This window comes from Acipenser ruthenus, chromosome 36 (assembly GCF_902713425.1).
Source record: "Acipenser ruthenus chromosome 36, fAciRut3.2 maternal haplotype, whole genome shotgun sequence".
Taxonomy (NCBI): domain Eukaryota; kingdom Metazoa; phylum Chordata; class Actinopteri; order Acipenseriformes; family Acipenseridae; genus Acipenser; species Acipenser ruthenus.
Window position 1 is genome coordinate 6,990,619 of NC_081224.1, and position 27,595 is coordinate 7,018,213.

A 27,595-nucleotide genomic window follows, 5' to 3' on the forward strand; every position below is an offset into this window, starting at 1 on the left:
AAGTGAGAGCTATACCAATGATTTCACAATGGCATTTTACTGGTTAACGAAAGTTTTCATATTGTATATCGAAGGTAAGAATAGCTATATGAATGATCTGGATTAATGTTTTTTTTTTTGTGTTACCTAGAGATTTTCCATAATTGCAAAGCACATTATTATTATTATTTGTTTATTTAGCAGATGCCTTTATCCAAGGCGACTTACAGAGACTAGGGTGTGTGAACTATGCATCAGCTGCAGAGTCACTTGCAACTACGTCTCACTCGAAAGACGGAGCACAAGGAGGTTAAGTGACTTGCTCAGGGTCACACAATGACTCAGTGGCTGAGGTGGGATTTGAACCGGGGACCTCCAGGTTACAAGCCCTTTTCACAGCCTCCTTGACATGGTTTATTTAGATTTCCAGAAAGCTTTTAGACAAAGTCCTGCATAAAAGATTAATTTTCAAACTGAACGCAGTAGGGATTCAAGGAAATGCATGCACATGGATTAGGGAGTGGTTAATATGTAGAAAACAGAAAGTACTGATTAGAGGAGAAACCTTAAAATGGAGCGAGGTAACTAATGGTGTACCACAGGGATCAGTATTAGGTCCTCTGCTATTCCTAATCTACATTAATGATTTAGATTCTGGTATATTAAGTACACTTGTTAAATTTGCAGACAGCACAAAAATAGGAGGAGGCAACAACCAAACAAGCAAGATGGGCAGAATGGCCTCCTGTCGTTTGTGACCTTTCTTATATTTTTTACTTGAGTTGGATTACAAACACGTTTTGATTTTTTGTGCTGTTTCTACCTCTATGGTTTTTTGCTGCTGGACTATTTTTTGAGAATGGTTTTACAGGACTATTAATACGGGACATTGTTTTGTATTGCCTGATCGCTATCGCTTTATTGCATCTACAGTATGTGCATACTGATACGTTGTTAGAGAGTGAAAGTGGTCACGCTAACGTTTTGTTTTCTTTCTCTTTGTGGTTCTTACCTGTGCCTCAAGCATTCTATTTCTTTCCAACCTTTGTAACTTTGGTTACAAAATTACTCAGGTAGCAAGTATCAAAGTTCTGTGTGTGCCGCTTGTATGTGGTTTGGAAATTAAATGTTTTGCAATCAATGAACCTAGCAATCCTGTTTTTGCTGTCAATCTGCCTTTCTGCCATCTACGTTTTACAGTATTATTTAATGGGTTTTTGGCAGTACCCTATTCTGATTCTGGGAATATTGATTGTTACAAAGTCATAAACCTCCAGTTTCTTGTCTTAATCAATTTCAAGAACCCACTTTCAATTACCTTGTTCTTCAGTGAGGGGCTTCAGGTTAACTTCCATTGTGGTTTCTTGTGCTTTCAATGAAGATCCATTCTTCAGTGTTATTGCTAAAAGGGAAACAGACCAAGCTGTGAGCATGAACTCATTGGAAGTCCTCAGCACAACCTGCCAGCTAAAGCAGGATTAACCAATACTTCAGTATCCATTGTCTTACCTCTATTAGCTTGATTAACATCGGAAATGGGAAATCAGTCATTAAACATGGGCTATGAGCAGCCACTCTCATTCTGGCAGTGTTTGTCTGCTGTCCTTGCTATATCCTTAATCTATATATCATTAATAAGATTATTATGATATATTGTCTGCATCGTTTCAGTTTAGGCTGTGTGTGTATGTGGGCGTGTGTGTGGGCTTGTATGTGTCAGCAAGCTACTAGCTACATCACAGCCTGCTCGTGTGCTGATAACTGCGGCTTGGTGTGTGAGGGTATAGGTGGTGTCATATTTCAGGTTTTTTTTGAAAGGCAAAGTGAGAGCTTTTGACTTGCGAGCTTTTGATTTTGTGCTTAGAGACTAAGATATTTACTTTCTGCCTTTTCTGATTTCTGTTAAATATTTTTGTACTTAATAAAATACATTCCTTGTGTCTGCGCGTGAATGTGTGTTCACAGTAAATCCTCGATCTGGTAAAACAATTAAATATTTTTAATAGGAGAACTAACCAACCCAGATAAACTCTAAATTATCAATTATAGAATTGTTCCTACAGATGGTAAGTCGTGGGGTTTGACGTCTTCACACCTGGGGTTAAATCCTGCAGACCAATGATGGACATTCTTTCTTTCAATAGGACCAATGCGAGATCTTTACACCTGGGTGTGGAGCTAACAACAAACACCCAATGTATAAGATTCCTCACAAACCTCATTAATCTACATTAAGACCTTGATAAAGATTTATAGTCAACGTTTGTCAGTTTTACTAGATTATGTTAGTACGTCAACATAATATTAATCCTAATACATACTTGAAACTTTAAAATGGATAATTAATTATGTTATCCTAATATTTAATGCATTATCCTTTATGTTCTGTATAATTCTTTATTGACTACGAATAGATAATTATTTGCCAGGCTAACTCATCAATTCCATCAAAAAAGAATTTCCAGCAAGACTCCTCAAGACTAATTGCATGGTGGGGAAGCATATAGGTGTTGCACAGGCTTCAGTGCCTGTACAGCGCAATGCTAATATGCGTCGCCATCATGATTTAGAAAATTAGCCCTGTGGGGTCTTCAGAATGGATTTTTGTCCATTCTTGCTAACATAACAGACTGTGTAAAATGATCTGTGACCTGGGCTGAAGGCTAGTTCTAAAATAAAGACTGAAGGAGATTGCTCGATTCCATACCCAGATCTTGTGTTTCCACAGTCAAAGGCTTCCAGTCACTTGCTGGCTCCAGAAAGGTTTTGACCTGGCTCTCAGTAGTGTTCAGAAAAAAACTTGCTGCTTTAACGGTCTCCTCCATGGTCAGCCCACTCCAAAGCTCCTTAGCATTCATCAGAGAGTTTAAAGAACCAGCCACACCCTGGAAGAGAGTTACAAGAGGTTACTGTAGGCCAGGGGGAGTCAATAAGGAGGATGTGGTCCCAATTCTGACAAACAGTACATTTTGACCGGACGCCAAGTCATGTGCCAATCTGTTTTTACTTGCATTCACAGTAGAAATAGTTCTTATGAGAGTGTGGTACACAAGGGTACAGTAGGTGTCGCTGTAGCAGATACAGAGTGTGCATTATGAATGAAACCAAATGTACAACAGTATTAGCAGCTAAAATGAAGTGACACTGCTGTCGTGTGCATTGGCTGCTGTAGTGTGTGGCAAGCGTCTGCCTTTCCCTTCTCTATGGCTAATAAAACAACCATCATTGGTACAGTAATCCATCATGTATCCGCCCGTCACATATCCGCCCTAACTGTTTATCCACCATGATCAAGCTCTTCAGCAACGTTAGTTTAGAATTGAAAAGAGTAGATTAGTTCAGAGATTGTAGACCTGTGGCAGAACGACTTGCAGTGATGAGGTGTGGTGACGTCATGGACCAGGAAGTAACAGAACCAAAACAGTGGATGGGCGGGTGAAGCTGAATGCTGCTGTGCTCAGCATATGTATTAAATCATAAAACAAAACAAAAGATTTAAACAAATAACAAAACACAAAACAAAAAGGCGCGGTGGCCAAACAAATGGAAACAAATAAGCGTGCTGGTTTTAACCCAGCACGATACTTAGCAGTTGTTTTATTTTATTTTCCTCGCTCTCTCTGCTCCTCATACTCTCCTCTGTACACTCCTCTCCTCGCAGCACGGACAGCTGCAGGTTCTTATACTCTGGTCGAGGGGTTAACTAGCTGTTAATTATCTTATTACCCCTCGGCCACAGTCTGCACGCGTTTAGTAAGGATGCGTGACTGTCAGCTAGTTAAATAATCAGTAGCTGATCAGCCACGCATCCTCACAAGGTTCTTAAAATATAAAAACAATAACAAATACGCGGCGCTTTGAACTGCGCCGCAAACAAAAATACAAATAATAATAAATAAATTGTGATGAGTCAAAGGGGTTTCGGTCTGTAATTCAGCCTCCTGACAGTAGAAGGCATCAAACCAACTCGGGACTTCCCTTACCAAGGTCTCGTGACCATGACGAAAGTCGTCTTTATGAGGGGCGGCACCTTGGTGAGGGGCGGAAGTACGAGTATGTAAATTCCAGTCATTGGAGTCAAGTGAGTTGTAAGGACACTTGTCAGTTGGGGATTGGTGTTCCACTGACTACAGAGGCGGGACGTTGCATACTAAAGGGAACATACTACTGTGTTCAGGGTTGGTCCTGAGGGAAAATAGGCAGAGTAACGGGTGGAGGGAAAAACGAAAGTTTGGTGGTGGTTTTTTTGAATCTCTGGAGATACGATTGGAAACTGTACTAATATTTTCTTTTATGTTTTATTCCTTTTTGTTTTATGTCTGGGAACACCGTGAAGACGAATAAGGACGTTTCCACTTCTCTTCTTTTTGATTATTACTCCAGCACCCCCTCCCTCACGCCGTTCTTTTTTCTTTGTTGATTATTTTTGTTGTGTAAAGAAAACTAATAATAAAACGGTTTATTCCTTTACACACAAATCACTGTCTGGACATTCCATTGATACTCACACGCCTCACATAAATATATAGGGGTGGGACACTCCGCCACAAGACCCTACCAACGTTTTCATATAGGGTGTTGTATGTGCTCTGTGCGCTACCATTGCTGGCAGTGTCACGTGGGCTGTTCAGTGTGTTGATATGTAAATAAATCCTGTTCGTCTGCGGGGCATATGAACTTCAACCTCCGTCTCCATCTCCTGCCTGTCACTCAGCAGCGAATGCATGCACCCACACGGCAGACGACTACCCTGTCACAAGCATTAATAACCTCTATCTTTCTAAACAAGGGATTTAGGGGAGCTCCCTAATAAAAGCTGAATGTCAAAACAATAATTGTGTGAATATAGTAATTGTTACAGTTGTGTATAATGGTATTTTAAACAGGATTCAGTTATCCACCTTTTTACATATCCGTCCTTACTCTGGTCCTACCACAGTCATATTTGTGATGGATTACTGTGCGTTATTTGCAAATACACATTAAGACACAATTTTCAGTAGGAAAATTGCACTTATAAACAAAACTACAAATAACTACAAAACCATTTTTTGTTAAGTAGCTTTTCCAAGGTTACCTAATCTCATTAAACTGCCAATTAGTTTAATCTTCATCACAAAACAAACACCATAGCCTTTGCTTGAGAGAGACCCAGGACTGCTTGCTTGTTGTAGCAAAATGTGTCTTTTAATAGTAACATGCTTCCTAATGCTTCCAATTGATTATTATAAATACTGTATACATTTCTCAATAGCACAAGAAGTCTCTCTGGGTGTAAAATAAAACGTCTGTCAATAAAATCCATTACTCACCGCAAGCCTGTCCGAGGTGCTGCAGTTGGTGCATGTTTTCTTTCTCAATTCCGTCGTAATATTGCCAATTAAACAAAAATGTGTCTACAAAGAGATTTTAAAAATAATGAATTTTATAAAAATGCAAAAACAGCAAAATGAAAAATGCACTCAACCCTAAAACCCTGAACCCTGAACTGTAACGGGTATCTGCAGTAGTGAACTGGGGACTGTATGGGAGAATGTCCCAGGGCATTGACCTGCATTGTATTGGGTATTACACAGACATCAAAAACATAATCTCTTAATATACAAAGGCAGAAAATCTATTTTGCACTACATTTGTTTAATCCAGTGGTTTTCAAACTTTTTTCTCGCGACCCAGTGGAGGAAAAACACTTAACCCTGCGTCCCAAAACAATAATATCTTCTGACTAGTTTTCATAAAATCACAATAAAGCCCGGGCAATTGATACATGCTAGCTTTAACCGCTTCACTTTAAGTAATAATTAAAATTAGACATTGACGTTACTTGTATAACATTTTTAAATTCAATTAAAAAATTTTTTAAAAAAAAAGACGATCAGGTAAGTTTTACTTACCTAATGTGACGGGTGGGCCTGCCTGCTGTTCATGATCTCGCTCCAATCTGGATCACAGGATGAAAGCGCTACTCGCATGTTAGGTGCGCTGTTCATGATCTCACTGCAATCTGGATCACAGGATGAAAGCGCTACTCGCATGTCAGGTGCGCTGTTCATGATCTCACTGCAATCTGGATCACAGGATGAAAGCGCTACTCGCATGTCAGGTGCGCTGTTCATGATCTCACTGCAATCTGGATCACAGGATGAAAGCGCTACTCGCATGTCAGGTGCGCTGTTGAGTCGGTTTCTTTCTTTTGTTTTTAACCTTGTCAAAGTCGAAAATCCCAGTTCGCACATGTAGGTTGTGAATGGCAGCAACAATAGAACACTAATCTTACTTAACAGTGGATATTCTTTGAAAACACTGATCCAAAACGATGACAAATGTAATGACTTGTGGCGTGTTTTCAGTGTGCTATCACAGGTGAGTTGCAGCAACTCGTTTTCTTGCTCAGGCATCAAGTTTAGCTCCATTATTGATTCAGGATTTTCGAAAGCAAAAGGATATTTCACCCAAAGCTTTTCCTTCAGATTTTCAAACCCCTCTGCAGGAAAGTAGCGACTAAAACTGTCAGACAGAGCAGCGAGATGTAACTCTATGACACTTTTAATGTCATTCACTTTTTCTTCACTGATGCTGTTCTCCTCAGTGTGTTGCAACAGTGTTGGGAACATGTAGTAGCTGGGACGATTACTTTTTAGTTGTGCTTGCCACAGTACTAACGACTTTTGGAATGCTTGTATATGCTCGCAGTGTCGGAATAAATCATTGCCTCTTCCTTGTAACTTCAAATTGAGTTCGTTTAAAATTGAGAAAATGTCAGCGAGATATGACAACTTTATTAACCAATTGGCATCGTCAAACAAATTTGCCAAGTTAGACTGTTTCTCTACCAGAAAAATGTGAATCTCATTCCTGAGTTCGTACACCCTTGTTAGTACTCTGCCCCTCGACAGCCACCGTACTTCAGTGTGAAACAGTAAATGAGTGTGCTCCGCTCCCATTTCTGAGCATAAAGCTTCAAAAAGCCTGCTGTTCAGCGAGCTTCCTTTAATGAAATTAACAATTTTCTCTACTTCCTTCAGTACTGCCATAAGATCAGGGGAAACACCCTTGGATGCCAAAGCTTGACGGTGAATGAAACAGTGATTCCAAACAACATCATTACCAGCTGCCTCAGATATTCTTTTCACAACTCCGCTATTTCTACCTGTCATATTTGCTGCACCATTACTTGTTATTCCTTTGCAATTAGCCCAATTCAATTTGTATTTTCCAACAATGCAGTCATCCAGCGCTCCGAATATATGTGCTCCTGTTGTATTTGTTGGTAAAGTCAGACAACACAGCAAATCTTCCATAAAGTCATCTTGCCACACATACCTCACATAAACTAACAGTGTTGCACAATTTGAAACATCAGTACTCTCGTCAAGTTGGATAGCAAAATCCCCGGCTGACTGTAACCGAGTAATAAGCTGGGCTTCCAAATGCTCTGCAATGTCACATATTCGCCGAGACATTGTGTTGTCACTGAGAGGTATGCTTCTCAATTTTTCTGCAGACTTGTCATCGAAAATTGTACGCACCATATCCAGAGATGCTGGAAGAATAAGTTTTTCGGCCACTGTATGAGACATTTTCTTTTTTGCCACACGGTATGCAACCAAATATGAAGCCAGTTGTGCCTTGTCATTCCAGGTAGTTGAGCGATTAAGCACTTGAGCCGATAACTTTAACTCACGTTGCTTCCGTTGAAAATACTCGATAGGCTTATCCACGAGTTCCCCGTGTTTCGTTTCTAAATGTCTTTTCAGTTTTGATGGTTTCAATCTTTCGTTAGCAAGCACCTCGCTGCACACAACACACTGGGGCTTAGGATCCTGATTTGTGTTAGCGCAATTTATGAAACCAAATTTCAAAAAGGAATCATTATACTGTCTCGTCCATGATTTATTTTTCTTTTTACTTGGTGGTTCAGACGTCGATTTGGCAGTAATACTAGTACGACTAGTAGAATTAGAACTTCCTGTTTCGGGCGGCGTACTTACACTTGTATTTGACGTAGATGGATTTGATTCCGAACTTCTTTTTCTGATAACAAAACGATCCATTCTCAGTCAGTTACCCAGCAACAACAAACTGACAGTGTTTGGATTCAGAATGCAATCACGTTACGTCGTTAGGTGTGATTAGCTACATTCGAAACTGCTACGTTGTGATCACGTGTAGTGCGTCGTGTGTAAGATGAAACTCTCTGCAAACAAATAAGTCTTACCGGAAATAAGTAATTCGTCCGACTTTAATATTATTGTGTAATATTATTTTAAAACTAACGAAAAACATTTTTATATTTTAAATTTGCAAGCGACCCAGTGCCTTATCTTCCGCGACCCAGTATTGGGTCGCGACCCGTACTTTGAAAACCACTGGTTTAATCTATATTTATCTAGAAAAAGCCAGTTCAGAACCGTGCGATTCTGCTACAAAGAGGTGATTTCTGCTGTGAAGGTGCAGGGTTTGTAGGGTCCCTGTGACAGTTCCTACAGCCCTTTCCCTTATTTGGGTTCTTGTTATAAGGATGAAGTTGGAGATAGCTCTCCGGCTCAGCTGAATCCACTGCAGCTGAGTGCAGGAGAATGCTCGGAATGTGGCTTTGTGTTCTCGCACCGTTTTGTGGTTCTTCTGAGTTGTAGGGTTAGTTAGTTAGAAACATTGTTAATTTCCCCCAAGAGAATCGGAGAGACCTATAGTGCTCAATGTATTTTAAATGTAGAAATCATTGCGCTGAAATAACACTAATATGTTTTGGGTAGGCTATACATTACATGATGTAAAATGTTAGGTTACGGATGTAAGCCTGGTTCCCTGAAAGAGAAGACGACAACCAACCAATATTTTTGGGATATGCCTGCCACAGGTCAGGTTTACTGAGCATTTTATGTCAGAGCTGCCGATAGGCCCCTCCGGTGAGTGACGTCCTCGGTCCCGCCTCTCGAGGGAACAAACAGTCACTCCATGGAGCTCACTTCCTCTTTTGCTTCTCACATCAGGTAAGTAAGGTAGGTATAAAAAACCTCTTCGGTTGCTATGGTTGAGTTTGTGTGAAAGAGCTCTCGCTCGAGTTTTTCTGGTTCCCCCTGCAATATTTTATTACTGGAAGTCGGCTTGCCACGTCCCCGGAATCAGAAACTCGGCATCTGGAACTGAGCTAAAACGCTGCGCAATGGCACTTTATTTTAAATGTCTTTTTCTCTTTTCAACAGCCTGCATCGCTTGCCGATTGTAGTCTGCTTTCTAACTCTGCCGCATTTGCTGTTGTGTGTGTTTTTCACCTGCTAGTGCAGCTAAAAAAAATAAATAAATAAAAAACAATAGACGCGTGATTTCCTTCACCTGCTCTTGCATTCTTTACTACCGCAGCTCTTAAGCCAGTGCTATGCGCTGCTGTGGTTGTATTTGACTGCACGCGGTTCAAATCATTGCCCATGCTGCACTTTGGTGCAGCACCATGTTTTCTGCACTGCTCCCGTGTGCCTAACTGCAGCCACCAGAGCTTGTGTATCCACCCCGGCGTATGCTACCCCAGGTTGAGTGACTACACAAGGTTAAGGCTAAGCACCTGCCCAGTACCTTGGTGCTTCGGTGCCCTCGGTGCTTCAGTGCCCTTGGCGCCCTTGGTGCATGTGCCCTTGGTGTTCGGCGCCCTCTGTGCTGAAACGCTCCGTGCCTTGGTGCTTCAGCCCCAATGCGTCCTTGGTGCTCGCTGCCCTTGGTGCTTCGGTGCTCTCTGCCTCAGAGCATGTCCCTGGTGCCCTTGGTGCACGCTCGGTGCTCGGTGCCCTCGGTGCTTAAACTCCCCAGCACGTCGTAACCATCTGTGGCTAATTTCCATGCTTGCACTTCCTGCAAGGATGTTATCCTCTATTTGTGCAGCATTCCAGCCTCGGGTGCTATGCAGGAGGCTTGATAAGTTTACGGGTGCTACATCACCTGCTCCTCCCTCGCCCCTCGCAGAGCATTCCCTGCGCTCAGGCTCGGTGCCTCGGTCTCGCACCCGCTCTAAGTCTCCAACTCAGAGATCAAAGCAGGACAAACACTCGAGACATGTGCAGGACATTACGGACTTGAAAAACCAGATGGCTCAAGTCCTTGAGTATTTGGCCAAGCAGCAGGCTCAATGGAGTTGACCCCGTATTCACTGGTGGTCCACCTGGGTGTCCCAGAGCTAGATGTCAGCATGGCTGATGAGGACCAAGATGCAATCTCGATCGCTGCTTCTTGGGAGGGTAGCTCCCTCCATCAGGAGGAGGAGGAGGAAGGACAGGTCCAAGAGCTGACCTTTGAGATGGGCCCAAGCTCAGAGATAACCTCTGACGCTGGGGTTTCCCCGATCTCAAGCTCGATCCCAGTGCTGGTGGAGCCGGCTTCCAAGTTCCTGCAGGTGTCTTGGAAGGCAGCGCCCGAACAGTGCTGATCTGTTTTTAATATCCAGCCTATTTCACGCCTCCAGCCTTTCCCAGTGTTCCGAGACTTCTTCGAAAAAGTACTGTCCACCTGGAGCCACCCGGCTTCGGCACCGAATGTACAAAAGAGGGCAGTCCCACTGGCCTCCTTAGTCCCGGAAGAGGACGAGGACAAGGCAGTGTTGCTGGATGCACTGATATCCCACGGCCATACTCCATTCCCGTGCTTCGGGAGAGAGTGAGACGTTGGTACCCTCCCACGACATGCACGGTTACTCGGATGGCCCCGATCCCCACTGCTCCCCACTTGAGGCATCACCTTGGCTTTCGCGGCAACTAAAAGCCAGGACAACCTGCAATGATGGGAGGATGCCAGGCATGGGATCTCATCAAGGAGGGGTTCTCATCAAGGTATTTTTTGGTGCCGAAGAAGGAGGTTCCAATGGTCACACACCGTCACATTCTCCAGTCTGTCTGGCCGGGCGACTGGTTTACTACAGTGGACTTAAAGGACACGTATTTTCACGTCCCTATACGTCCCGTGCACAGGAAATATCTCCACTTTGCCTTTCAGGGAAGCGTCTTTGAGTTTTCTGTGCTGCCATTCGGCCTCTCTTTAGCCCCCCACACGTTCTCAAAGTATGTGGATGCCATCCTAGCCCCCTTGCGTCTGCAGGGGCTCAGGATGTTGAATTACCTGGACGTCTGGTTGGTCTGCTTCCAGTCGCAGGAAGGAGCAGTGGCCCACATGACAATCATGACGGAGCTGGGTCTCACCCTCAATGATGCCAAGAGCCAATTAATCCCGGTGCAAAGTATGGTTTACTTGGGACTCCGGCTGGACTCCCTTACAATGCGAGCCTACATGTCAGACTGGCCGCCATTCAGAAGTGTCTATCCCTGTTCCAACAGGGATCGATAGTGCCTGTGGTGTTGTATCAGAAATTGCTGGGTCTGATGGCAAGACTCCCACATGCACACACATGTAAGCATGGGGGTGATCCGCAGCCATCAGGTGGTGATGATAGAGGCATCCAGCTCAGGTTGGGGTGAAGTCTGGGAAGGCAGAGGAGTCCACTGATCCTGGAAGGGCTGCTGGACATCCCTGTATATAAATGCGCTGGAGCTGCAAGCAGTTCACCTTGCTCTCCAGCAATTTCTACCGGAGACATGTTCTTGTCCGGACAGACAACATGTCGGTAGTGGCGTACATCAACCGCCAGGGAGGACTTCGGTCCCTGGGGTTGCATCACATAGCCTTCCTGCTATAACCTGGGCACAACAGAACGTGCTATCCCTCCGGGCTGTTCACCTTCCCGGAGTGGTGAATTGGGCGGCGGACCTCGTCTCTAGGGAGGGTCCTCACCCGTCAGAATGGCGACTCCACCCTCAAGTGGTAGAGCGCATATGGGAACGTTTCGGGAAGGCAAGGGTTGATCTCTTTGTCACGGCAGAGATGACTGACTGCCCCCTATGATTCTCCCTCCACCACCACTGCGGCGGTTCATTAGGCATCGACGCCCTAGCGCACGAGTGGTCCAGGAAACTCTTGTACACATTCCCGTCAATACCATTGCTCCCAGGCCTTCTTAGAGAAGGTCCGGAGAGAGAAGGCGACAGTTCTACTGGTGACCCCCAAATGGCCTACGAGAATCTGGTTTTCAAACCTTTGCCAGCTACTGCAATGCCAGCCCTGGGAGATCCCACTATGCCTGGATCTCCTCAGTCAGGTGAAAGGCACTCTCTGGCAGACTCCAACTACGGGCAGACTCCAGCTATGGGTCTGGCCCCAGAACGGGACTGTCTGTCCGCCTCAGATGCAGTCGTTAGTACACTGCAAAACACAAAGGCCTTCTCCACAAGGTCGTTGTACGCATACAAATGGAGGTATTTTCAGGATTGGTGTCTGACCAGGAGTCATGACCCTATCTCTTGCCGGATAGTGGTCATTTTACAATTCCTGCAAGAACTGCTAGAGGAGGGTAAATCCCCCTCTACACTGAAAGTGTACTTGACAGCCATATCTGCATGCCATGTCCCCATAGACTTGGTGTCCCGAGGCGCTCATGTCCTGGCGACACGTTTTCTCAAGGATGCTCGGCGGTTACCTCCTCCTAGAAAGGACACCCTCCCCGAGTGGAGTCTAGATGTGGTTTTGGAGGCTCTCACTAGGCCCCGTTTGAGCCTATGCATTCCACAGAGTTGAAGCATCTCTATGAAGACAGCCTTTTTGTTTGCCATCCCCTCCGCTAAGCGGGTCAGTGAGCTCCAGGCTCTGTTGGTGCACAGCTCCTGTATGCATGTTTGGGATGATGGAAACAGGGTGTCATTATGAACGAACCCTGCTTTCCTCCCTAAGGTGGTTACAGCTTTCAACTTGAATCAATCAGTGGAACTAGAGGCTTTCCATCCCCATCCGTTTTCTTCGGAGGGGGATCGGAGACTAAACTCCCTCCGCCCGGTTCGGGCATTGAGAAGCTATGTTAACAGAATGAGAGCTCTACGTCAGTCAGACCAGCTCTGTGTCTGTTATGGTGCAAGGACCCTGGGTCAAGCCCTCTCGAAGCAGCGGCTGTCTCACTGATTGTGGACACAGTCCACAATCAGTGAGATTGCGTATACTAATGCCGGCCTACCCCCAACTGGGCAGGTGGCCATGCACTCCACCAGAGGAGTGGCTACGTCATGGGCCCTCTTTAGAGGAGCCTCATTGGCTGATATATTTACTGCAGCTAGCTGGGCTACTCCACATACTTTCACCAGATACTACCGACTTAATGTGGTAGATCCCTCTATGCCTTCATTGGGCACAAGGGTCCTTGAGGTTGCACGCTCGCACCACAAACACTAGTCCCTCGTCTGATGTCTCCGCTCATGCTCCCTCACAATGGCTTTGGTATACTTCTTCCCAATTTCAAATTGAAAGGGAACATTACGTTACGGATGTAACCCTGGTTCCCTGAAAGAGAATACAACCACCAACCTGCGAGGTCGCATCGGTTGCTTCGCGGGTTCGATGCAAAAGAGGAAGTGACCTCCGTGTAGTGACTATTTATTCCCTCAGGAGGCGGGACCGAGGACGTCATTTCCTGGAGGGGCCTATCGGCAGCTCTGACATAAAATGTTGCGCAAACCTGACCTGTGGCAGGCATATCCCAAAAATATTGGTTGGTTGTCTTCTCTTTCAGGGAACCAGGCTTACATCAGTAACCTAACATTTTACATCGTCTACCCAAAACATATTAGTGTTATTTCAGCACAATGATTTCTACATTTAAAATACATTGATCACTATAAATGAATGTGTGCGATTGCATTTAATTATTTTTTTTGAAACCCAACACCTCCTTATGTTGGACAAGCATGTCCGGTTTAGCGAGGGGCCACTGTATGATTATGAAAAGCTTTTTGATAGAAACACATTTTTATTTTGGGGTGAAATGGTGGGGGCCCTACTATAGAATCTGTTGGGATTAAACTGCCTCTCGCAATGCTAAAGATCTCACTAAGATGATGCAACAAATATTTAAATTAGTATATTAGTATACTGTATACAAAAATGCAAATTGCAGTATGTTTGCGCTGTGACTGGTCCATCTTAGTAAAGATATCAACCAGGACATTAAAATCAAGTTTTCTTTACCAATGATTTTTAATTTGCCATTACAAGCAGATCACTCAGACAAGGATTGGTCATGGAATTTTGTAAATAGGTTTTAGCCAAACATAAAACAGATGCTCATTGCTTGCAGTTGTTACTGGAAGAGTGATGACTACTATGTAATAGCAAGTACCCTTTTAGAGTTGTACCAGCTCAAAAAAAGAATAAAAACTACTGGGTGTGCGAGTTTAGCTTTTCATTCACCTCTTTGACTGAGTAACTTCTTAATGAGTTAAAATGGCACTGGGTATTATCAGGGCCGGCACCAGGTCTTTGTGGGCCTCAGGCAATGGACCTCCAGTGGACCTTCTTTCGTTTTTACTGTAGCTTACTTAGTACACAATTACCAGAAAACAGAACACAAACTTTACAGAAATATATATTTTGGAAGATTTGACACTGTACTTACTGCAGTGGTTTTTATTTTTTTTATTTATTTTGTAGTCTTTTCCTTCCGTTTTTGACATCCAGATTTGATTTTCTTTTTATTTGGAGGTTCCAGAGGTTCGGCAGGTTTCATTTTTGATGGTTTAAAATCGTATTATAGTAGGTGTTTAGGTGTTATGATAATAATAGACGTTATGATAGTGAGGCTCAACAAAATGCTTGTCAAATGAAAGTCTTGATTGTTGGACAGTAAATTATAGGATGTCTTTAATTGGCACATATGAATAATGTATGTCGAGCTCAGCCAATGGCTTTCGGCTTTACAAGAAAAGGGGGGAGATCTGAAAAGTTTCACTGCACTGCACGCATACAGTTTAGTTGAGTGAAAACAAAACGTTTCTAGTCCTAAAGGCTGCTTGAGTAGCATAGCTGGCAAAGAAATAGTACATTTACTCATATTTCCAATTTTATTTCTGTATGTGTGTGGGGCCCCCCTCTGGCATCGAGGCCTCTGGGCTGTTGCTATGACTTTTTTTAGGCAGAACAATTTTAAAACACAGTAGCATTTCAGCTTTTAGCAAGAAAGAAAAGATAATGTTTCATTCAACAGCGTTGCATTGTCAGGCTAGTCGCTGCGCTTTCGATGTCCCGAAGCATGAACACTTTCCTTTAAGCCTTTTAACTTTTCACAGAAACTGCCATTTGGGTTCCCTCCCCCTCCCCCTCCCCCTAAATGATGCCCCTGATGCACACATGTAGTTAAAATGTAACTAGCGTATTTTAGCTAATTCATGGTTATTGTTAGTCCGCATATTTGGAACAAAACCACCTTGGCAAGTTCCAATTTTTACTCCGATGTGTAGTTTTCCTAACAGTTTTAAAGTTGGTCACTTACTGTATGCAGTAAATCTGGGCATTTCACATTGCCTAGTTGACTCAATATGTCTGAAAAGAGATGGAGATGCAGAAAGAAGGTTAGAACTTGTGGATATTTTGGTCCATTGCAATTTAGTGTAATGGAAAGGTGAGGTGAGGTGACATACAGATGTGTTCCAAATTATTCCAAACCTTTATTTACAAAAAGGATGCTTGGTTATACAGACGTGCTCAAATTTGTTGGTACCCCTCCACAAAAAACGAAGAATGCACAATTTTCTCTGAAATAACTTGAAACTGACAAAAGTAATTGGCATCCACCATTGTTTATTCCATATTTAATAGAAATCAGACTTTGCTTTTGATTTTTTATTCAACATAATATTGTAAATAATAAAACAAATGAAAATGGCATGGACAAAAATGATGGGACCGCTAACCTAATATTTTGTTGCACAACCTTTAGAGGCAATCACTGCAATCAAATGTTTTCTGTAGCTCTCAATGAGACTTCTGCACCTGTTAACAGGTAGTTTGGCCCACTCTTCCTGAGCAAACTGCTCCAGCTGTCTCAGGTTTGATGGGTGCCTTCTCCAGACTGCAAGTTTCAGCTCTTTCCATAGATGTTCGATAGGATTCAGATCAGGACTCATAGAAGGCCACTTCAGAATAGTCCAATGTTTTGTTCTTATCCATTCTTGGGTGCTTTTAGCTGTGTGTTTTGGGTCATTATCCTGTTGGAGGAGCCATGACCTGCGACTGAGACAGAGCTTTCTGACACTGGGCAGTACGTTTCGCTCCAGAATGCCGTGATAGTCTTGAGATTTCATTGTGCCCTGCACAGATTCAAGGCACCCTGTGCCAGGCGCAGCAAAGCAGCCGCAAAACATAACCGAGCCTCCTCCATGTTTCACTGTAGGTATGGTGTTCTTTTCTTTGAAAGCTTCATTTTTTCGTCTGTGAACGTAGAGCTGATGTGACTTGCCAAAAAGCTCCAGTTTTGACTCATCCGTCCAAAGGACATTCTCCCAGAAGGATTGTGGCTTGTCAATATGCATTTTAGCAAATTCCAGTCTGGCTTTTTTATGTTTTTCTTTCAAAAGTGGAGTCCTCCTGGGTCTTCTTCCATGGAGCCCACTTTCTCTCAAAAAGCGAGGGATGGTGCGATCAGAAACTGACGTACCTTCACCTTGGAGTTCAGCTTGTATCTCTTTGGCAGTTATCCTTGGTTCTTTTTCTACCATTCGCACTATCCTTCTGTTCAATCTGGGGTCGATTTTCCTCTTGCGGCCGCGCCCAGGGAGGTTGGCTACAGTTCCATGGACCTTAAACTTCTTAATAATATTTGCAACTGTTGTCACAGGAACATCAAGCTGCTTGGAGATGGTCTTGTAGCCTTTACCTTTACCATGCTTGTCTATTATTTTCTTTCTGATCTCCTCAGACAACTCTCTCCTTTGCTTTCTCTGGTCCATGTTCAGTGTGGTGCACACAATGATACCAAACAGCACAGTGACTACTTTTCTCCATTTAAATAGGCTGAATGACTGATTACAAGATTGGAGACATGTGTGATACTAATTAAAGAAACTAATTAGTTTGAAATATCACTATAATCCAATTATTTATTATCTTTTCTAAGGGGTACCAACAAATGTGTCCAGGCCATTTTAGAATATCTTTGTAGAATAAGCAATAATTCATCTCTTTTCACAGCTTCTTTGCTTTATTCTATGACATACCAAAGGCATGCAAGTATACATGATCAAATAGCTTTTAATTTCATCACTTTTCAGGAGGAATGAAGCATTATTTCAATGAGCTGTAAGGGTACCAACAAATTTGAGCACGTCTGTATATTTTGCCCCTCCACTTTTTTTGTTCATTATATACACATTATACTATGTTTAACACTGTTTTTGTTTTAAAAAAAGGTTTAAAATAAAATCTAAAAATTGAAAGGTGTTTAGACAATGGACCAAATTTATAAACACTGACAATCAATTCCCCCACAGCTAACAATTACAAAAAAACAAACAAACAAACAAAAAAAACGTTATTTATTAAGGTAATGGCGGGAACGGTGGTCAAGAGAGATGTTTTTTATTTATTACTACCAAAAACTCTGAAAAAAGGAAGAGAGAGTATCAGACCGTTATTAAAAATGAAATCAGAAGTTAGCAGGTTTATGTTGCCGCAGGGCCATGAAAGAGTTCAAGTTCAATTCCCACTAAAATCTTTTTTTTTTTTTTATTTATTTATTTATTTATTTATTTATTTATTTATTTAACTTAGATTAAGTAGTAGTAAATATAGCAAGTGGCATTTAAAAATCATATAAGCCTAATTTTACTTTAGTGAAAAAGTTCAGCCTTTATATCGAAACTTGTGTACTTGCTAATAATTTAAACTCCCATTCATTTAATAATAAACATTTACGGTACATTATGTCCATAAATTATTACAAAAATGTTGAAATAAAAAAAGTAACTGATTGTTTACAATTATTTGGTTGTCCATTTTCATATCATAAACAAGTTATTATGCATTGTGCAAAAGACTGAATGAATATTGTTTGCATGTCTCTAATCTGTCGTTGAAATTGATTTTTTCTGATTTATTTAGCCTCGTTTAAAACACTGCTCGGCGTTTGTACAATACACGCAACTGTCAGCCTTCTGAATTGTTATGTCATTATCTTTTCATTGGGGAAAACACTTGTTTATGTTTGTTAATATTAATCACGTACTTAAAGTTTGCAAAAATGCACAGAATTGCTTCATAAATATATAACATGTATATTTTTGTTCAGGTGTATCTGTTGTTGACAGTCGCTGTTATGAAAGTACTGCTATGGAGCTGTCGTGAATCATGCTACTTTCACCTTGTGTACTGTATATATTTAAGCTATTTCAGTTTGTTGCTATTTACATAGGTTGAAAAACAAAAGGTTTAGCATCACTGGAGGTCTGCCGCTTAAAGACATAACAATAACAAATTTCAGATAGTTATAATGCTTGCAGACCAGCATAGTAGGTAGTCCAATGCTATTAATTTCTGTCTAAATGAGTCTGCTGAAATACTTTGCAGCCCAAGTCAGTAGCAGTGGAGAAGAGCAGGTGCCTCAACATGAGGCAGAAGAATCTCAGGTAGGGATGGGGATTTAGGTAGTTAAGTAAAAGTAGGTATTGTCAAATGGTTTTGGACACAAAGTGACCAGATCTTACAATCTCTTCTTTTAAATCAGAACAGGGATTCAGTTAACCCAAATTGGTTATATGAAAAAGGGATTAATTTTCAGATTTCATATAAAAATGTGTGTACGTACTAATAATTTAAGCTCATCTTCGTTTAATAATAAACATTTAGGTATATTATGTACCTGAACTACATTTTTTACAGTCAAAATAATGCTGATTTATAAAAAGGACGACTCAGTATTTACCAATGTAGCTCATTATGATATACTGAAATCTCTTAGGTCGGGGGCAGGTAATTTACATACTTGGCGCATCCATTTTTTTCATTCATTTATTTATTTATTTTGGTGCCTAAGGATGCGGGAAGTAGGAGAACACACAGCTGTACTCTTTCTTGTTAATGTATGAGCAGTGTATGGTTGATCTGCCCTGCCTGCAAAGTCATGAATTAGCTCTTTCAACCAATTGGCATTGCTGTGTGAAGGCTGGGATTTAGTGTTTCAACCAATTAGCACTAAGCATTGCCATGTGAGGGCGGGTTTGTATTGTTTCAACCTATCAGCACCACATTGCACTGCTATAGAGAGTGTTTACTTTCCAAAAGTCTCGTTTAAAACTTGACATACATATGCCAATATATCTATCAATAAACAAGCCATATTATAACATTTTGTACATGTTATTGTTTGTTTCGTACTTCTCTTTAATAAGCTGCATGTTGTAATTATAGGTGCCGTACAGCATTATGCAGATATGCCACTGGAGCTGGTTTTGCCGTTTTGGTGCTACTTGTGTTTGTACTTAATAAATGCTCAGTTAGTAAATAGTATATATTTTATGTTGAAACACCTGTTCAATTTTGTGGGTTTTAAACAAAGTTAGGCGCCCCTGTGGTTATGCCATATTATGCCATAAGGAGTCTGTGTGGTCCAGTGGTTAAAGAAAAGGGCTTGTAACCAGAAGGTCCCCGGTTCAAATCCCACCTCAGCCACTGACTCATTGTGTGACCCTGAGCAAGTCACTTAACCTCCTTGTGCTCCGTCTTTTGGGCGAGACGTAATTGTAAGTGACTCTGCAGCTGATGCATAGTTCACACACCCTAGTCTCTGTAAGTCGCCTTGGATAAAGGCGTCTGCTAAATAAACAAATAATAATAATAATATTTCTTTGCAGTAACTATACTGTCTGTCTCTGGGTTTTGAAAGGGTTGGTTGGTTTAGACGTCTGTGAAACGCCTGTTGACATACTGTACCTGTGCACTGCGTCTGGCCTTCAATCCATGCAAGTGTGGTGGGCTGGAAGCCAGATCTGCAGGAGCAGCCACATCTTCCATTCGTTTTGGTCCATGTTGTATCGGTACCGCAGCTTGGGCACTCAATGTCTATTTAAAAAATACAAATACAAAATGTTCAAACTAATTGTGATAATGAATAGCAGGCAACGCTTTCAGTGGCCAAGTAAAACCATCATCCCCTGGCAGTGTTAGGTAATCTTAATCCTGTACTGCCCTTTGCTTGTAGCACATATAATATGCTTCAGAGGGTGGCAAAGTATAGCACTGTGCTGACTGTGCAGCCTCAATAGCCTATATTCAATAGCCTACATTTTCAAATGCAATCCATTGTGTTGCTAGTCACATCTCAATCAGGCAATCAATCAGTCAAATCCTTTATTTATCCAGATGAGTCAATTGAGAACAAATTCTCATTTACAATGACGACCTGGCACTAAGTCACAACACCACAGCAAACAACATATACCACAATAAATAAGGAATAAAAAACACAAATCAATCAGAAAAAATAAAACTCACCAGCAGCTTGGCAGGTGCAGGTTAGTCAGTAATGAGTCGACTCTATGGCAAAAGCCACCTCAGATAACTTGTACAACGAAGAAGAGAGCTCCAGTAAATTACGCAAGTAACCAGGTGTCTCCCCAATTAAGGTTAGGTAGCTTAACATATACAGTACCAGTGTTTCAGTCGTTTTGTATGTATTATTATTATTATTTGTTTGTTTAGCAGATGCCTTTATCCAAGACGACTTACAGAGACTAGGGTGTGTGAACTATGCATCAGCTGCACAGTCACTTACAACTACGTCTCACCTGAAAGACGGAGCACAAGGAGGTTAAGTGACTTGCTCAGGGTCACACAATGAGTCAGTGGCTGAGGTGGGATTGTGACAGGGTAGCATCACAGCCCAAGCTGTTACCGGCATGAGAGACTCAGAGACAGAAAGCTGCAGTTTAAGCACTGGTGTGCACGTTTATAACCAAAACAAACACAAAAACAGAAATAAATTAAACGCAGCACGAGGGCCAAAATAAAAGGTTTAAATAAAAGAATAACTACATGTAGGCTGGGCATTAGCCTTCACTACCACATTTCAAACCAGTACAAAAATCACAGCACAAACACTGTATTGGTGAGATACGCCCCCTTTTTTTCGGCTCCTATCGGTCTCACTCGTCTTTTTGATGATGTCGGACAGGGTCCCACATTGGACCGGAAAGGGAAAATTGCGATGTCGGACCACGTCCGACATAGGACCGCAAAAGGTTAAACCTGTAAAGGACTGTGAGAGACCCCGTGAGAAATAACGTTTCGTGAGTGTTTTGTTTGTTTGTCTGTAATTGTCTTGTTTTGTAAATTACTAGACGGCTGACACGATTCTGGAGCTGTCGCCAAGGGCCAGCACGAAGCCGGAACAGCACTGCACGATTGTCACTAATAAACTGTATCACCCACCACGAGCACTGCTGCACGCACCCAGGACTGGTGACCGTGTTAGTATTATTGTGGAGCGGATATCTGTGTTTATTGTTTGGGACTGCAACCCATTGTTATTTACGCTGTGCAATACACATTGTTGTGTATTGTCAGGGTCTTATTATTTGGTCACCAGACCTGGATACAATTAAATTCCTTTCCAACTGGATTATAACTCTCTTTATCTGTTTTATCATGCCCTGCATTACTCCTGCACCTGTACCCACTTAACCACAAATGAGTCAACCAACCTTAATAGCAAAACAGCACGATTGTGTACCTTAAATGTGAAAGTGATAAAAAAGACTTGAACCACATTTCATGTTTTTAGATCTCATTGAACTTCCAGATCAAAAAGCTGACACAATTGTTAAACATCTACTTGAATATCTAGCTAAACACGGTTTTGACGACTCGTATCTGAAACACCTTGTGGCCTTCACTAGCGATGGTGCCAGTGTTATGCTTGGTGACAAATCAGGCGTTGCTCACAGACTTTTGGAGCAGTACCCAAATATTATTGTTTGGCACTGTTTAAACCATAGGTTAGACCTGGCGGTGGGTGACTCGGTCTCAGAAGTTGGTGGAGTGAACCATTTTTATTCATTTATGGACAAATTTTATTCATTTTATAGTAGATCTCCTCAAAATCAATGGCAACTTGCAGAGTGCACTTCCGAACTAGAACTGCAAATTTCAAAGATTGGTTGTGTTTTAAGCACAAGATGGGTAGCAAGTTCATTTCGAACTGTGTCAGCAGTGTGGCGTAACTATGAAGCATTGTGCGCTCACTTTAATTTTGCTATGAAAAGATGGAACAAGGTCAGTGTCAGACAGAAAAACCTAACAAGGTCTGTCTTCGAAGCAGTCTTCTGGATTTTTATCTCATGTGCGACACACTGAATGAACTTGCCTTGCTCTCAGAATGTTTACAGAAACGTACCACAACAATTGTTTACGCAGACAAACTGATCCATCGCAGCATATGCTTTTTGGATGGACTGAAATTGCAATTGCAGAAGGAAAATTTGGAACTGTTTTGCTAACTAGTAACAACAAGATTATCAACATTAAATCGTCAGCAATTTCTTACAAGGCTCATTAATAATCTGAAACAACGGATGTTCACGGCATCTCAGGCTCAATCCAGCTATGCTTCTCTAATCGAACAGATGTGAGTTCTTAACTCTGAATACTGGCCAGCTCATACGCCTCCAGGGTATGGAGAATTAGAAGTAACTTCTCTCTGCAAGTGGTTTAAATTGCCATCTACTACTGTGATAAACGCATACAGAGATTATGTCGACGAAGTTGGGCAATAAGTTCCACAAGAATTGCAACCTTTGCTGAATCAAAACTAATTCCATGCAGCTCTGCAGAACGTGAGCGCGGATTTAGCCACATGAACCTAATAATATCTCCAACACGCTCAAGAATCCTAACCAATCGGGTATCTGCACTTATGTTTTTAAGACTGCCTTGACTCCCACTTACAGAATGGGATCCCACAAGTTACGTGCTACTTGGTTGCAAAGTCACCGCTCAGCTGAAGAGTGGCTACACCTACTGTGAATGACGTACTGGACCCACTGTGGAAAATGTTGTGATGCTTCGTTTTCGGGGAGTAGCCTATCGTTTCAGTGCTTACTTTTAAAATATTATTACATTTTTTTTTTATAATGTTATGCAGTGAATTTAATAAGCGGTTGTAAAATCTGAACTTCTGAATCTGAATATTCTCTTCCAGCATCTTAAGTAATTTATTTGAAGTTTGCAGACTATTGTTGCTAACACCAAAGTTGAAGGAGACTCAAACTATTGTATATATCTAGTACCCTGTTGGACTTTTTTTGTTTTTTGGATATTCCTTGCTGCTTAATTGTGTTGTGTATTTTCTGTTGGTAAAATGTGAGCAGTCAATTTATTACTAATGTAAGTAGTTTCAAATAATTAGTGCTGCATATATTTTCTTTATTTAAAATAGACTCGCAGAAATGGAAATTAGGTTTTGAATATGAGATTTTTAGTCCGATGGTGACATCACATCTGACAAGTTTTGAAGCACTTACCTTGAGTAGTAGCATTAGCTTTAATGTGAATTGCAGTTGTAGATGTGGGAGCTGGAGTTGTGGTTGGAGGAGTCGTCAGGGGCCCTGCTGCAGTTGTAGATGTGGGAGCTGGAGTTGTGGTTGGAGGAGTCGTCAGGGGCCCTGCTGCAGTTGTAGATGTGGGAGCTGGAGTTGTGGTTGGAGGAGTCGTCAGGGGCCCTGCTGCAGTTGTAGATGTGGGAGCTGGAGTTGTGGTTGGAGGAGTCGTCAGGGGCCCTGCTGCAGTTGTAGATGTGGGAGCTGGAGTTGTGGTTGGAGGAGTCGTCAGGGGCCCTGCTGCAGTTGTAGATGTGGGAGCTGGAGTTGTGGTTGGAGGAGTCGTCAGGGGCCCTGCTGCAGTTGTAGATGTGGGAGCTGGAGTTGTGGTTGGAGGAGTCGTCAGGGGCCCTGCTGCAGTTGTAGATGTGGGAGCTGGAGTTGTGGTTGGAGGAGTCGTCAGGGGCCCTGCTGCAGTTGTAGATGTGGGAGCTGGAGTTGTGGTTGGAGGAGTCGTCAGGGGCCCTGCTGCAGTTGTAGATGTGGGAGCTGGAGTTGTGGTTGGAGGAGTCGTCAGGGGCCCTGCTGCAGTTGTAGATGTGGGAGCTGGAGTTGTGGTTGGAGGAGTCGTCAGGGGCCCTGCTGCAGTTGTAGATGTGGGAGCTGGAGTTGTGGTTAGAGGAGTCGTCAGGGGCCCTGCTGCAGTTGTAGATGTGGGAGCTGGAGTTGTGGTTGGAGGAGAAGTCAGGGGCCCTGCTGCAGTTGTAGATGTTGGAGCTGGAGTTGTCGCCGCTGTCTCAGTGGTAGCTATTGGCGCTCCTTCTCCAGAAGTTGCCATAGTGGGAACGAGAGTTGCATTAGTGGAAAGTGGAAGGGTAGCAGTGGGAGCTGGAGTTGTCACCGCTGTCTCAGTGGGAGCCATTGGCGCTCCTTCTCCAGAAGTTGCATTAGTGGGAACGAGAGTTGCATTAGTGGAAAGTGGAAGGGTAGCAGTGGGAGCCAGAGTTGTGGTAGCTGGACCAATGGGAGTGGTAGGAAGAGTAGTGGTAACTGCTGGAGTAGTGAAATTTGTAGATGCAGTTAAATCATTGGTAGATGATGTTGCTGTAGAGAGAGAGGAGAGAGAAATTAGTACTAATGACAGCTATGTAGTGCCTTTGTCAGACACAAATTTTGTAGGCATATCCCCATAGCTCACCCTAACAATTTAGAGTAGAACAGGCATTGTAATACATTCTACTATATGTCCTACTGTATTTAAAGTACTGTGGAACTGAAACAAAATGGTTTTGCAACTCATAAATGACTTTTAAGAATGCTGGGTGCCTTTCAATCTGTTTTAGATTTGCTTTGCCTTTCCTGTTTCCTGTACAGTGTAAGTTATTGTTAAGCTACATGCTTTCTTTTTTACACACTGATTTAGGTCTTGAAATGACACTCGACTGACGGCTGATGAGAGGTTAAGCCTTTGAGCTTATTGAAGCATGACGGCAAAAGCCGATATTATTTGTTATTGTTTTATCTTTTTAAAACCTCGAGAGGATGCGTGACTGATCAGCTACTGATTATTTAACTAGCTGACAGTCACGCATCCTTATTAAACTCGTGCAGACGGTGACCATCGCCCGAGTTAATTCATTGATTAATTGTTGCTAAATTGGGAGATGGTCACCTGTATATAAACCTGCAGCTCTCTACCCTCGGGAGGAGTGTACAGAGGAGTGTACGGGAGAGCGAGCAAGGAGAGAGATTAAAACATAAACAACAACTAAGCGTGCTGGTTTTTACACCAGCACAATACTTATTTGTTTATTTCTGTTTGTTTGGCCAAAGCACCTTTTTGTTTAGTGTGTTTGTGTTTGTTTAAATCTTTTGTTGTGTTATTATTTAATAAAACGCTGAGCGCCGTTGTGCTTCAGCTTTGCCCCGCTACTTCCTGAGTCTGTGTTTCTGGTCTGACGTCACCACTGCAAGCCACCTGATCACAGTTCCCTATATACACCAGCAGCTATGTGAGAATACAAGAGACAAAATGGTAGGAACAGCTGCCTCAGGAGGAAAAAATCTGTTGCAACATGTTAAACATAGTTAATATTACAGTATGAAGAGTAACTATCCAGACAATACTGTTTTATTTTGCATGGAAGAAATCAACATTGTAACCATCAGGCGCAAACATATCTATTAATTTATTTGATCTATTTAAACCCAGGTCAGGTCCTTATTCTCTGTCCTGCTTTTTAGTTTTGTCTTGGCTTTTCGTTATGCTCCATGAACAGACCCTAGCTTCAACTTTAATACAATTTAGACAATAAATTGAACAAATCCAAAATCGCTATCATAAACCGTATTATTTAATTTACCATACTAAAACTCTAGACAAATATATGAATCAATTGATACCTGCATCACCCTCTGACATGAATTTGAAATTTCTGATGCCGGTATCATCCCTCCAGCAAAGTAGCCCAGGAAAAAGCTGTGGAATAATCCACTCCTCGTAACTTTTTAAAAAACCACTCGGTTCTGGATCCACGACTTTCATTCACAGCCCCTTCACTTCAATTGGCAGCATCATCTCAGCTGTCCAGGGTATTGAATCTTCCAGGAGCGGCCTTTATCTAAACCAGCCTCTAGAGGGTTTCCTCTCTGAGCTGCTTCCCTCTACAATACGGACTGACTTTCTGTCAAAGACTGGCCCACCAACAATCCCTGCTAAGCATTTTAAATATGGCCTTGAAATCCCAACGGGAAGCCATCGGAATTCTCTGTTTCTTCTCTGCCACTCCATCATCACCGTTGTCTTCCCCCTCCTCCTCCAGCACAACATGGAAACCAGCCACCGGAAGTCCAGCCCAAGGAACACAAACACGCTCCATCCGGCATTCCTCCACGCTCCGTCCCCTACAGGACCTGGTCTGTTTCTGCTCCTACTCCCTGTGACTCCATTGCAGCTGCCCAGGGTATGAATCTACAAAATCTGTGTATTTTCTAACTGCGCCTTCATATTATTATTAGCTAAATAAATCAATTCATCTCCTCTTTGCCATGGGGGTAGAAAGAAATGAAAAAGGTTGAAAAAAAAAAATCACAGCAGATATTTAGCCTCCTCCACCATGAATGACTCCTTGGAATCTGATGCACATTTATTAGAACCTGCTTCTCTTCCCCCACCCCCACGCTCCTACAGAACAGTCTCATACATTCTTGCTACAGCTTGAAGAACTGGTCCTTTCTCCACGGCCTACCTCCGCAACACAACATAATTGGAGCCTCAGGATCCATGTCTATTAATTCTATCAACCTCGACGATTCTTCACAGTCTCTTCTGTTACCCAGGATCTGCTTTGAGAAGACATATGTTTATTTTTCATTGTTGGGATTGTCTTTAGGTAAGGCGGATGTCGCTTCCTCCTATTCCCAGTCATTGAGCTCCATTATCCAGTCTTTCCAGATCTGCGGCACAGCGTGCTATACCTTCCATACAAGCTTGCTCCTAATAGACACCTCCTCAATAGGCATCTCCGGCTAGCTCGGCAGGGGACTCCTCCAGCAGCGCTTCTACTCCCTCATCTCCAAGGACCAGGCCTCTTCTCACTTCCCTTTCAGCAATGCAGCCGGCAGAGGTTCCGAGCTGAACAAAGCAATTTCTCCAATCAATTCAAGGTATACCAATCCACTGTTCACTCTGCCTCTCTTCGCTGTCTCCTGGAGGGACCAATATCTCTTTGCCACCCAGGGGTCAATTCTTTTCGCTAACCAGCTCGCTTTTGGCTGTCACAGCAACCTAAGATTTTGACTCCCTCGAAGCCCTCTGCTGGATCCTGCTCATCCATCATCACATCCCCTTCATCCTACTTTTGTTGAACGACCTACTCCCCACCCCCACCCAATGCATTGGCCTCTTCACCTTTAGTGGAGGAGCCACAAGCAGGGTCGATGAGGTCAGGATAATGAGTAAAAATAAATTCCATATTTTCAGTTGGACCATAGCATATTAGACTTATACAACACTTCTACTGAGTTGCTTTTATGTATTTTTTCATTTCTTTTTTTCAGTTTAAATCAGGGCTATGTCGTGTCCTTCCGCAGTCTGCAGTGATCTGTTGGTACGTCAGTGTCTTGCTTCGAACAGAATACAGTATGTATAAAAAGACATGCATTTGTTAGTCTAGTGTGCTGTCTGCTTTCAGAGCTGTACGATTTGCGGTTCCTGTGCCTTGTTCACGGGT

General features: G+C 42.5%; 1 protein-coding gene across 1 annotated transcript in view; it reads right to left on the reverse strand.

Annotated features, from left to right (window-relative positions):
• The window catches only part of LOC117402166 (adhesion G protein-coupled receptor E3-like), a 43,263-nt gene extending 18,801 nt beyond the window's left edge, over window positions 1-24,462 (reverse strand). Inside the window, exons 1-6 of the mRNA XM_059008179.1 lie at window positions 23,349-24,462; window positions 19,762-19,890; window positions 15,329-15,378; window positions 5,292-5,375; window positions 2,687-2,864; window positions 1,298-1,381 (exon numbers count right to left, since the gene is read on the reverse strand). Of these exons, the coding sequence (XP_058864162.1) occupies window positions 1,298-1,381; window positions 2,687-2,864; window positions 5,292-5,375; window positions 15,329-15,378; window positions 19,762-19,890; window positions 23,349-24,285 (1,462 nt within the window). The 5' untranslated portion in view covers window positions 24,286-24,462. The remainder of the gene's footprint in view (window positions 1-1,297; window positions 1,382-2,686; window positions 2,865-5,291; window positions 5,376-15,328; window positions 15,379-19,761; window positions 19,891-23,348) is intronic.
• Between the last annotated feature and the right edge of the window lie 3,133 nt (window positions 24,463-27,595).